At 43.9% G+C, this 13,734-nt stretch overlaps 1 protein-coding gene across 1 annotated transcript in view; it reads left to right on the top strand.

Annotated features, from left to right (window-relative positions):
* The first annotated feature begins 301 nt into the window (after positions 1-301).
* The window catches only part of LOC311350413 (inositol polyphosphate-5-phosphatase A-like), a 34,868-nt gene continuing 21,435 nt past the window's right edge, over positions 302-13,734 (top strand). The window contains exon 1 of the mRNA XM_084470429.1: positions 302-813. Coding sequence (XP_084326555.1) covers positions 739-813 — 75 coding nt within the window. The 5' untranslated portion in view covers positions 302-738. The remainder of the gene's footprint in view (positions 814-13,734) is intronic.

The following is a 13,734-nucleotide window of genomic DNA, read 5'->3' as shown; positions in this document are numbered from 1 at the left end:
ATAATCCAATGCAAATTCTAATAAACATTAGAAATATATCTGTTACTCATCATAAACAATAAACGAGGTTAAATAATAAACTAGGGTTGTATTAACATTTAAATACAATTACAAATAGTGTGATTTATTAGCAACATGAACGGCAGTGAGACAACATCATTGAAACGCATTTTAATCTTCCATTTCACCTTTTCACCTGATAATGTGGAAATAGCAGAGAAACACCGATAAATGGTTGGAAAACAGCGCGCTGAGTTTTTCGGTGCGTTGCCTTTTTAAGAGCAGAGCGCCGTCGCTCATTAGAATGATGACGTCAGGACAGTGAAGGACTCCAGCCTGTGCTCTCTCCAAACAATCAAGGCGATGGTCCTGTCGGCACACTCGTGCTTTGGAGGGAGACTTTTTCACAGCGACAGCCAGGGAAACATTACAGCCTCTGAAATGTACCAGAGCCCACCGGTCGCGGTGGATTAAAAACGGAAACTTTTACGATGGCCCTGAACGTGAAAAAGTAATCAAAACAGCATCATCCACGCAGCGGACGTTCAAGCCAGCGAGGAACGTTAGATGCACGCGCACTGCTAATATGAGCGAACCGAGCCGCTGTCTCAACCTGGGCTGCACTGACACGTTTTGACTGTTTTAACCAGTTGGAGCAGGAACATTGGCCGACTTTTGTTTGTTTACTATCATTTTACACTCAGACTAAGCTACGAGTACGAGCCTACAGGACCAACCATGGCAGGCAAGCTGACCGCACAAGGCACGGGAATACTGCTCGTGACAGCCAACGTCGGCTCTCTCTTTGAAGATGTGAGTTGCTCGTGCGATGTGTTGATGATCCCCGGTGCGGTGGTTTCGTATGCGAGATGTGAACGTTGAACCGGCTTATCCCTGTTATTGCAGTGTTGTTGTTGCCGTGTTCATGATGTGTCGTGATCTCAACGTGTATCAAAGATCGTGGTGTTGCGAAGACGCATACGGTCTATCGTTTGTATCGCTTGGCACCTTCGACTCGTTACTGCAAGATCTCAAAGCATGGGCCCCACATTACCCTGCAAATACACATGTGGTGTGCTTTTTATTCACCTCTCCGTGGTCGTTGTGCTTTCGGCGCGTTGCGAATGCCGCAAAGCGATCTTAAGTGTTTGTTGTCATGACATTGCCTACGTTTTATTTAATCATCATGAATTTCAATGGTGTTTGGTTGACACACTGCTTACAGTAACGTAGGCTCGACTACAGGTATCATAGCCTCGCTAATCACATCTGCATATTAATACAGACACATTTTATGAATGAGTTTGTCAAACCATTGCCTTGCTCTACAGTCTCTTTGCAGTCCTCTTGGTTATTAGGGCTTGACACTAATAACAATGGTGGCATGTTTGGCGGTTTTAATCAAACTATGTCTTGCGTGTAAACGCGATGTGTCAGTTTCAGTGTTGTGTCAACAGTCAAGAGAGCCCTATTCCCTCTCCCCACCCTGCCACTTCACCACCTCCGCCCCCGTCTAGTGTGAACTGCTGGCCCCTAAACGCGGCATCCCAGCAGTTTCCCCTTCCCCTCTGTAGTAAACCTATTAATAGCTCCTCTGTCATGACTGCCGAGCTCCGGCTTGTCTTCTGGATCGTATTCCCCTCCGCATTTATTTTACCAAGACCAAAAATACGGGCCCCTCAAAGCGATCTCTTCTTTGGCTAAGAGCGGGCGAGAGGCTCATCTACAGAACTTTTGTCTGTGTGTGTTTCTTTGTGTCTGTGTGTCTATGTGGGGTTGAGTTTGATGATACCGTAGGCCTACTTGAGAGTTCAATGAAATCTTTTGTGGATCGCTACTGTTGCCTTTTCTCACGATAAGAGCAGCTGTCGTACGGCCGTCACAAGATTCTGTGTAACTACGGTGTCATTATAAGTCTACTTTCCCCACATAATTGTTGTTGAAGTATAGAGATAGAGATATGAGATATGGGTGCAATTAGATAGTGACTTTCTGCTTATCGTTGTTGAAGTAAACTTTCTGACTGACTCAAACTCCGATCCAACTTCACGTTTCTATTCCTGCAGCATGTTGCATTCCATTCCTATATAGCCCCCCCCCCTCCCCCCAAAGCTGTTGAAAAAATAGGGGGAGCTCAGCTGTAAAGTTGGTGGCATCCAGGTCCGGCCGGGGTCCCTTCCGGCCAGACGGTCTCAGGGATGTCTCCTCTGTGGATCTCATACTACCCCCTCCACGCTGTGACACCCAGTTGTTTTGACATCTGCTCTGTTTGGAGCTCATCTGACGCAGATACATTTCCACCTCTACCAGGCCCTGTGTTTTCTTTAACTGATGGCCTCCCAGAAGCTGAACCAGTTAAAAAAAAACAAAAAAAAAAACCTTTATTTAACCAGGCAGATCATTAAGAACAAGTTCTTATTTACAGTGATGGCCTGACAAAAAGCACGTGTAAGCAAGTGTCTTGGGGGAGGAAGGGAAAGGGGCAGTGAGAAAAGATAGGTTAAAAGTCTAACATACTGTTATTATAGGATGAGAGGGAATTTAACTCCAAACAACTGGAGCAGTAAGTGCATCAGCATCTCAGTCACACATGTGAGCCCACAAGCAAGTACACAAAGACATAAGCAAGTACACAAAGACATAAGCAAGCACCCTGGCACACAAGCACGATGTCAAAGAACGATGTACAGCACAGCAGCAAATGTAACCGCTTCTTTTTCCAACTAGTTTGGTGGTCACAGTGTGATAAACTCATAACAAGTTTCTAATCTGAAACATGTGAAAGTGTTGTCATGTCATTCGTTTAGATTAATCTTTATGAGTCCTAACCTTTTGTGCTGACAGCAACCGCTGATGCTTTGATAAAAGTATCTCATCTTTTAAGTGGCCTTTCACCTCATCATGTTAATATCAAACAGTTTTGTACAAAAGTTTCTGTGCATCGCATTTCTTGTACTTAACCCAAGCAATGACGGCTCCTGTGTGGCCTAAGAATGTTTTATTCAAGTTCTGAATACCAAACCTGTTGGATGTCAAAAACACATTTGTAAATACATTTGATCTATCATTGTAGGCCTTCATGACTGTTTGCTTTTCATGGTTTTATTTATTTTTTGTTCAGGCTGCCGTCTACAGGAAAACGTTTTGGGTAAACAAGCAATTTCAGGTTTTAACATTTCTTGCTTGTCTCAGTTTGTCTATTCTAGGGTGATGCTACAGGCTAATTTACACTTTTATATTAGTGTGAAAATGTTGTACTCTAGGGTTATGGGTCGTAGGTCAAGTATGATGCTTTAATGATGATGTTGTATATTGTGGTATATGTATGCCGAAGACCTAAAATGCTGTGGATTTTTATTGAAATAGTAATGTGTAATAATAATATAATACTAAGTTTGTCCATCTGGAAACATTGGCACTGTTATGTCTGTAGATGTGTATGGTCCTTTCTCTGTCTAGCACCCTACTTCTGATGATTACAATCTTTCCACCTCCCCATAGCACTACGTTTTATCCTCCTCATCCTCTCTTCCTCCCTCTTCTTCTCGTGACTACCCCGCCCTCTTCTCTCCCTCGTGATGGCTATCTAGCGCAGGCCACCACAGTTGGCTCTTCTAACAAGATTCAATCAAAACCCCAGTGAGCCGACACATTAAACTCGGCCAAAATAGATCAAAACGCAGGAGAAGCCCCAAAAACCCTCCCCACCCAGAGCATCCTGAAGTCAGGTCCCTCTGTGCCCTTCACTGCTCGGAATATCCTGTACCTCTCCAAGGGCTCCTAAGTAGCTGAGCACAAGACCAGCCTGTCCATGTGGGGCCCCGAATAAGGACAAGGGCCACCTTATGTGGCCCCGAAAGCCAGATCCCTGGCCAGTTTCTCCTCCTGGTAGACAAGGACACGTTGTGTCATGAGGAGTGTGGGTCGGTAAATAATGAAACGGAACATCCTGTGGAGTGTGTTTGTAGTGTTTGTTTCTGATCTGAGCGCTGCGCCATGTCACTTAAGTCCTGCTGCTGTTGGGTGGAGTGCGTCGTGTGATCCGGGGGCTGGTGTTTCCGGAGTGTCTTTGTGTGTGGTCGTGAGTGTTCAGACCATATGGCTGAGACGAGGGATCCTAGCTAGCTGAGACGAGGGATCCTAGCAGGCTCTACAACACCAGTACAGCTATCTTCTTTATGAACTGTCTAGTGTAAGGCTGAATTGATCTATATTTTGGGGGAATAAGCAGAAGGTTTAAGCTTAACTTAATAAGCCTTCTGCGCTATGGGATGTTTTCACTGCAGTCATTACTGTGTAGTTCAAAAGGTTCTCGCCCTTCTCCCCTCCGACCGCCTTGAATAGGAGTCGGGGCAAAAAATGGAGGGGATTGGTTTTGTTCTTTAGACACCGATCTTTTAATTACAACGCTGAACAAAGGAGTTGGCTCCAGTGAAAATGTCTATTAGTTTATTTTCTTGCATTTTCTTGCCTTCTTTCTATACCCCCTCCGTCACTTCTGCTGTAGTCAACGTCCAGCATGTGGCTGCAGGAGTGGAAAAGTTTATGAAAGAAGGATCAGATGATGCTATTTTGGTGTTCCCCATGCTCGCCCGTCCCCCGCCCCCTCAGAGAAGCCATAGCAGAATTTCAAAGAAGAGGGAGAAAAAAAAAAGACTAGAGAGTGATGAATTAAGTATCAGCTCTCGACCCCAATTGAACAGAACACAGCCCCTCTGCCAGAGCCCTCTCCATCCCCCACCACTCACTACCCTACAAAAAGGTACCCTTAGCATATTCACTGGATTACATATCGATTCCCCTAACTCAAGTTGCATAACCTAGTATTGAGAACAAAACGCTGTTGGCCCATCAATCCTGCCACAATAGATCCTTCTCCGCCTGCGCCTCAACATGGAAACGTATGGAACGGAAGGAGAAATATTCATCATGTAGTAAACACTTTAGTGTGTGTTGGCCATCAGTCTCCGCCAAGAGGTTGATTTATTGATTCTCCGAGCCAAGGACGTACGAGTGAGCATGTTATGCGACTGCTGCGGCTCGACGTGAATAGATCAACATTAAAATGGTGTGTAGCATGCATCAGTGTCAGTGAAGGCCATATGCAACAACTCTGTCTCAACATTCAACAGGATGGTTCTGCTTTAAACGACAGCACAATTTACGTTTTGTAAATGAATACTCTGCATGTAGAATACAATCTTGGGCTGGATGTCAATCAAACAGGCAAAATTCAACCAGATGCCAGAAAATGACGCTGATGATGCTAGTATTGATGGACAATTACTCACACCTTCACTTCTTTATCTCAACTTTAAAGTTGGCAATCTACAGACATTGGTGCATTAAAGTATTGGTCCTAAAATGTTTCTGTTTTATGCTGAATCGAAACAAAGTGTACCTGAATTGGGCCATAGCCTGAAGCACCTCTTGCTAACCAGGGAATCCCTGTTAAGTAGGGTGCTTTCACTGTGAAAACAGTATTATTTTTGGATTCACCTGTACCAACATATGGAAAGCAGGCCCTGGCACTGGCACATAGGACTGTGAAGTTGAACATCCAGCTCCTAGTAATCAATATTTGCTTTCATTGCAATCTTTTTGTACTTGCCAAATATATGCAGACCTTTGATGAGGAAATGGTCTGCTAGGGTTTAGGATGCGGTTTGTTCTACTACTTTCAGGTTTAACCAGCTGTCAATCTACATGTTTATGAAGTTATTAATAGGCTATACATTTGAAGCTCAGAGGCTAATCCATGATCATTTTGCCTTGTAATCTCTTACAGCAAAGAAAGTTAGTTAGTTAGTTTTCTGCTATGAAAACCTCCTGAAAACTATGAAGGTATTTGGGAGTTTATGACGTTGTTGGGGATGAAGTGGGGGATTTGCAATATTTTCCAAGCAAATGCTAATTGGGCACAGGATACTGTGTGTGTGTGTGTGTGTGTGTGTGTGTGTGTGTGTGTGTGTGTGTGTGTGTGTGTGTGTGTGTGTGTGTGTGTGTGTGTGTGTGTGTGTGTGTGTGTGTGTGTGTGTGTGTGTGTGTGTGTGTGTGTGTTTTACACTACTGGCCCTTTCACCCAGCCATAAAGGCATTTCAGTACTCAAGCACCCATGTCTGCCAACCCACACACCCCTCCCCCTTCATAGCGTCGATTGCAGCGAGGGAGTTCCCTGGAGTTCTTGGGCTCTTAAAGCATGTAGCTCCTCACGCCTATACCCTTTAGCACTCCTCCATCATGTCTGCACATGCTCGACAGTCTATGTAAGCCTCTTCAGGAATCGTCAGTAGGGCATTGGTCTGGAGGAAAGGGGTGAGGATAGTGGTGGGGGAGGAAAGGGGCGAGGTGGTGGAGGATGGTGGGGGAGGTGAGGGGGTAGTTGTGTGTTTGCATATAACTTTGCCAAATGGTTTGTCTTGGAGTGTGTGTGTGTGTGTGTGTGTGGGGGGGGGGGGGGGCACTCAGTTCATCTGGTGTTCATTGCATCAGACAAATTATGGTATGCTTTGGAATTGTTTTGAGGCAGGGGGGGGGGGGAATCTGTGGCGACGGGCGTTATTGATCTCTTGCTCTGTCGCCTGTCGTCTACGGTGCACTGCTCCTCTTCCAGAGTTGTTGTTGTTGTTGTCTTCCTGTTGATTTTGTTGACAATTGTTCCTATTCCTCAAAACCCTACCCTGGGCGTTTCAGGAGGCTGATGTTATTTATGTAACACACATTTTTGTGTGGATGATGCAGCAGCAGTGCAGTCTTTACATAACCAGACCCTATCCACCAACCACAGGCTCCTCTCACCCTGCCACACTTACTCCACCTGCAATGGCCACTCCTTCCCTCCATGCTGCATGTTCTCTCTCTGTACGAGTCCACACTAGCCCGGCTCCTGGAATGTGTGTGTTTCCTTAATATGATTCCCTAATTAATATGATTTCCTATATATGATTTCCGTAATTGTGTTTTTTTTTGCCTCTAAACAAACATTTCACTTCACAAATCTCTCCTGATCTTCTATTTCTACCTCTCTCTGTTTTGTGGTAAATGTCCTACTGTGTTGTTCTTTAGCAATACTCTAACGATGGAGGGAAAGACGACTGAGAAATGCACAGTAAATGAATGGAGCCACCGACATGTTGAGCAGACCATAGTGTCTCAGAGCACCACTCGTCTGGATGGGAGGACGTTTCCTCCAATTGCACAGCGGGGGGCTCGGCTCCGATGCATGTTCTCACTGGCTTCTTGAGTTTCTCAAATAAGGCCCTAAAGTGCATTGCATTTATCTGTCCACAGCTGTTTCTTTTTTTCCCTGTTGATTTTCAAGAGAGTTGTCAGCCAAAGATCCCTCGTCTCCCTTGTTTAGTCCGAAAGCACAGATAGACATCAGCCAGAGCCTATACAATCTCTTGCTTGCTCTGCTCACCTGTTGATATGAGCATACATTTTGTGTCGTACATGACTTGTATTTTACCCCCAATGTCACTGCAAAGGCAAATTTAGAAAACAAATATTATTTGGGTAACCAAGGCAGAAAATGTACTGCCCACTGATTTGGTGACAGATTCTTTCTTTTTCTGTTCTCCACACAAATGCCGTCACCCGGTCTGGCTGTGAAAGCACGGGTGAGTTGGAGTTTCTTGCTGAGCGGTTTTGTTGTGATGGGCGTCCTTTTCTGCTACTTTTCAACACAGTGTGACTTTGCATCCAGAAGAATGTAGCAGAAATTGGGGATGGAGATGATGGAGATGATGATGATGATGGAGGTGGTTTGATTTAAAGGGGGCTGCAAGCATTCATGGTGATGGCTCTTGGTCTTGTTGGCAGCCCTCCACAAGGGCCCGGTTCAGAAGCAGTCTGTCTGTTTGTCTGTCTGCGTCTGTCTCATGGTGAACAATGGAGTGTGTCCGTTAATTATAAACACACCCAGCCAATTCCCAGCAGCAAAGCTGTTGTTTTAGTGTGCTTATTGTCTAGGTCCTGTGCACACACTGAATGTGTGGTTGATTCCAAGGTCATTGTGTCAGACGTCATCTGGCCAAGTCATTACACAGGGTTTGCTTATGCAACTATGATTCTTCTTCTTTTTCCTATTGTGAAATTCTTTCTGTATAAATTCATCAGGATGTAGATGAACGTAGTATCAATGCAATCGCCTAACCCAACCCCAGAACACATACAATGTTACTTATCCTTATAACATCTAACATAACATTAAAAATATTGGACTGGCTGTGTGTATGCTCTGTAGCATATCATTTGAGTTTCAATCAATTCTTCTTCTTCTCCTTCTTCTTCTTCTATCGTTCAACTCTCACCTGTTCCCTAGAAGGACAGCAGATTTGTTGCTGACATGTGCACGCACGCAGGCTACACTTACTCACAGAATCTGTTGCAGGGATATCTTCATAGATGCCTTTATGTTTGAAGGGCCTCTTCTCGCCACGTAGCTCCTGCGGCATATTTGTTGGATGCATTTTAAGTGTGTTTGTGTTTGGGTGTATGTGTGTCACACACACACACACACACACACACACACACACACACACACACACACACACACACACACACACACACACACACACACACACACACACACACACACACACACACACACACAAACTAGAGGATAAATGTTTAGAGGTTAGAAAATCCACTTTATTCGATTTTTTTACTCACTCATTCTCAACACACTCAATACACTCAATGTGTATGTGTAGAAGCGAGTTCTCCCCAGAGAATGAGTTTAATTTATGACTATCATTACACCGGTCCTTTCCAAGTACAATACTGCAAACTTTTTACTAGTTATAACTTGTGCATCGTCACAACCAAATTGGATCAAATGTCGATTGGGAATGTAGAAATTCCCATGCAAATGTTATGTGAATAAACAGATTTATTATCTGAATAGACGTCAATAAAAAGCCAATGCAAGGCCTAAATGGAGTTTGGTATGCGATAAGACTGCAGACTGAGTAGGACTGATTGATATTTTATCAGTTCACAGAATCATTTGTTATCATCCCAGTATTGTCTACTGTCGCCAGTGGTACCAAACGCTGGGAGAGGAAGACATTGTAACACAGTGACCAACAATTAGATTAAAGAGGCTCATTGGACAATAAGAAGATATGACACTAAGTGATAAGATATGACATATGACTTGTCACTGAGAGGTTTTGGTCAGAGCGGAAGAATTGTGATTAGTTAACGGAATAAATTTCCTTGTAATTTGCGATAACCGCATTATATGTAACATATAAACCCTCCTTATCACACAGGCCTGACCCTTAACCTCCCCTGGTCCTGTCTGTGAGAGTACAACCAGGAAGTTGGAGGCTGTCCAGTGGTTTAGGGCTTTATGTCCCTAGACCTCCTTGTGAGTTATATTAGGCTCTCGATGAAGCTAATACAAGAGAAATGCCCTCTGTGGACTATCCCTTTTTCCCCGGGCTCCATAACTTTACTACATTATTAGCATAGGAGCTTTCTTAACTGCGTTCAAGAGTGGAGGGGAAAAACATGGTTATTTCCTGGGGTTATTTTCATCTTCTTGGCCATGATGTTCCCTAACCCTCACACTCGTGCTGCTTGTCCAGCGCAGGATGGGAAGGACGCCGGCCCTTCACTAGACCGCCTCTCTCGGAACAGCAAAGCCTCATTCACTGTAGGGCTGGGGTGGCAGCGCCCAGGCCAGGGCTGTTGTAGCCGCTAGGTAAAGCAGAGCTAGCGTCCTGGTGTACTGGAGCACGTGTGCGTCGCAGTGGTAAAATCCAAACCTTCCAGTTGACATAAACATGTGTATGTCTGTCTCCCGTTCCCAGGAGTGTGGAGAGTCACGACTCACGAGTCAACGAGAATTGAGAATTGGAAAATGTCTGATTCGTCGGTTGATAGGAAGCGTGTAGTGGTGGAATAGTGTAGTGGTTAAGGCGTTTGACTCTCAGCTAAAAGGCGCTGAGTCCGATCCCCCAAGTCCACAATCTACCTATAGGCGTCCTTGACGGCGAGATGTCAAACCCTTGCTTGCTCCATAATAGCTAGTACTAATAATCTGAATTTCATTGTATATAGTTTCAATTATTTAAAGTAACAGAACGGTCAGACACAAACAGTGACACAAAACGAACCTAACTACGTAACAGCCTTACTTTTGGTACTATAGTAGCGCTTGCCCCACAGTCCAGCTGACAGGCGGTTTTCCAAAAGGTGTCCTTCTATGTCGTGGAAACTCATTTCCATTACGTTTATGAATTGGTGTGTGCTGCATGCGTGCGTATTTCAATGGCACACATACAGCATGGCACTCTTTGTGCGTGGAGGCATATTTGCACTCTCTAAAGTTTGCTATGCATGTAGCACCATGCATGTGTGTGCTTAGGCTTTAGGGCACTGTGTGTGTGTGTGTGTGTGTGTGTGTGTGTGTGTGTGTGTGTGTGTGTGTGTGTGTGTGTGTGTGTGTGTGTGTGTGTGTGTGTGTGTGTGTGTGTGTGTGTGTGATGGAAACTTGCTGTGTTTGCATGGTGGCTAACAAACAGGCAAGCGATAACCCAGCCCTCAGTAAAGGCCACTAAGATGATAAAACGCACACACACACACATCCTTTTTTTTAAACAAAGTGCACCTTGCCGTTATTTTTATTTTGGAATATGTCCTACATTGCGGTTTGGAGTTTGCTTCAATGAACTTTCAACCGACTGGGCGACAGGTTACTTCACTGTTTGGAAATTCTCGTTTCCAAATTCTCGAGTGTGGTGTAGGCGGAGGGTGGCAAGTTGTGTTTTGACTTGACTAAACAACTCTCTGCTTCCTTGTTCCCCGTAAGGGAGTCTTCTCATGAAAAGTTGTGGTCACACCCTCCCCTCTGACCGGTGCGGTTTCCACGTACTTCCACGTTGCATCATCGTTCACGGGTAACCCTTGTATGTTTGCACTCCTGCGGATGGCTGGTTTACTCAATCACCCACTCACTAGCTCACTCTCTCTCGGATGGCTCTGGCATAGCTAACATAGTTACCGTCTCTGTTACTCCTCCCCTGAAAGGTGTTTGTTTAGGGAAGTAGTTACAGGTTTAATTGTATGTTTGGCTGAATACCTAAGGAATGATAACTTGGCCCAGCGTGCTGTGAAAGACCTACTGGCAGACTCATTTTCCATGATGGTGTTCAAGTATGGCGGCGTATCACTGCCAAATATCACAAGCAAAAAACAACTGCACGCACACAACCAACACATCCGCTTACATGAATGATGATTGCGAACACTTGTGCAAGGGTGTTTTTTCATTTTGGTACCCAGTGGGCGGAGCCAGCCATGGCCATCATAACCATAAACATGATTGGAACAGATAAAAAAGATCAGATCACTTTTTATCAGTACGAGAGCAAAGAGTTTGTGAGAACGGGGTGCTTGAGTTGCATTCAACTTCCCATTATGTGCCCCGCTCAATTAATGATATTCTCCTCGCCGCCTAGGCTATGTAATTGCTCTCGCGAACAGATAAATACTGGGCATGATGACAGTAAAAGTGCTTGCAATAATCGTGTGTGTGTGCAGTCACGCGTGCAATGGCATTTTTGCCAGCGATTTTCTTTATTTATTTATTTATTTTGGCAGTGATATGCTTCTATGGTTTCCTGCTTGGCTAACTGCTTATGAGGTTACTGTCTGTGCGAGAAATGATAAACATCTTCTACCTGTAATCAGGTTTTTAGTTTGAGTTATTTTGCCATGTACTTGCAGTGGTCCCTGCCTGAGCATGTGATAAACCTCAGGAAATGGAGTGAAACTCAGTTGTGGTTGTAAAACTGTCCCCTGTAACACTGTACAAGCCACACACTACACTTTTCCAATCATTTGCTCTGTCCAGGCTGCTAAACTAACTATCAACATGCTCATTAAATTGACAGAAACGCAGCAACCAGGGTTTTTATGAGGTCTTTGGCATCTGCTTTGTGTCTGTCCAATGAAAAATATTATATTGTTACAATTCTCTGGTCTACAAATGGCATGGCAGCATTGATTTTAATTATAACCTTACCTTTATATGCCAATATATAGCAGAGGACACTATTTCTGAGGAGTACTTATTATTTGAAATGAGAATATATTTTTGAATTGGCTCAAATTCAATTTATATCGCTAATCCTTCAAAAGCAGGCATGTGACATGTGATCACTTGGAAATCATGATGAGTTGTTGATTGAGCTCTGGCTAAAGGGGCCAGAGGAGGCTTGATGGGGCAAATGGGGTCCTCTTATCTGATTGTCTGCTAAAACTTATTATCTGATTGATTAAAGACAGGGCCGGGAAGTGGCTGCCACACTGATCTACTGTGATCTGAACTACTGTCAATCTATAATAGCCTGAAATCCCTCTGGTCAGCTCCACAGTCCTCCTACATTACTTGTTCTGAGCCCTGACTCAATCCACTGGGCTCTTCCACCCGCACAGAGCATGACAACCCGGACACAGCAGACACTAATCTAAAGTCATCTGGGTGCCCACGTGTTAGTTTTCCTCTATTGTGAGTTGTGATTAGGGCTGCCCCCCCAAAAAAACAACAACACTGTAACGGAGATTCAATCACAAATGTATTACGTGACAATGGGAGACCTAAACACGACTTAGGCCATATCCTCTTTGTTTGAAACAAACAGGTTATCAACTTAATCAATAACAAGTGCCACTATGCATATCACAAAATTAGGCCATGCAATCAAAAACGGAATTGGAACTGCACAGCGCAAACAATAACGTGACAACTTAAATAGGAGACAGCAGTAGGAGTAAAGCCTTATAGCCTATCTGCAAGAAATAATACTTTCTTAATGTTGTTTGCTAGAAACTGCAGTTTATCAACTTGATCTGGATCAAGTGCGGCTCTGTTTTTATTCACGATGTTACCTGCGGCGGTTCTGTGCGTTATCCATTTTCGAATCAGGATGTATTATTCGCTTGATTAGCTCGCCCACGAATGGATGAGAGGGCAAACAATAAAATGAAAAGTTAAAACCAAACGGTCTCATCATAGACTGTAAAAAATGCGCTACACAACATGGCACTTTGAAAAACCGGTTTGATTATATATATTCGAATACGGAAATGTCACGTCATATTCGAATGCATTCAAATTTCGAATAAAAAGTGACAGCCTTAGTTGTGATACATATCACAAAATAAGTGTATAATGGTTTGTTAACATTCATAATGGTTTGTTAACATTATATTTCCGGATCTTAACGGTGCTTACTGAGTTGTGTCCCCAATGAAGCCTTCCGTTGTATTCTCTGGATGTATATATTGACGAAGGAAATGCAGCTGCACTTTGAACAGCATTTTATTATTTAAAGCTAAGAAGACATATGCATAGTTGCATACACGCCAACAAAAAACATATCTTAGTGGGCCACGCCCCTTGGGATTTTCCCTTTAGCCCATCATTGGCCAAAGGTCAAATAATGTTTTTGTTGACCTGTTGACCCAGAAATGAAGAAGAAAGTTTCTGAATCATCATTTAATGCATAGTTGTTCAGAGGCTGAATGAAATTGGTTTGTACGCCAATGTTAAGTAGTCGGCGCGGCAACAGGCGACATGCGTTCAGGTTTTTCAATAATGTCCGCCTGCCAGGGCCACTCCGACAGCAAAAGTAAAAGTGAAATGTATAGCAGCAAAGCGCTACTGTGGGGGTGTATTCCAAATATCACACATAGCAGCTTATCAAGTCTTATTTTAT

Source organism: Micromesistius poutassou (genome assembly GCF_964030765.1).
Source record: "Micromesistius poutassou genome assembly, chromosome: 7".
Taxonomy (NCBI): Eukaryota; Metazoa; Chordata; class Actinopteri; order Gadiformes; family Gadidae; genus Micromesistius; species Micromesistius poutassou.
The sequence above is the reverse complement of the archived record's forward strand: the minus strand, read 5'-3'. Positions and strand labels throughout refer to the sequence as shown.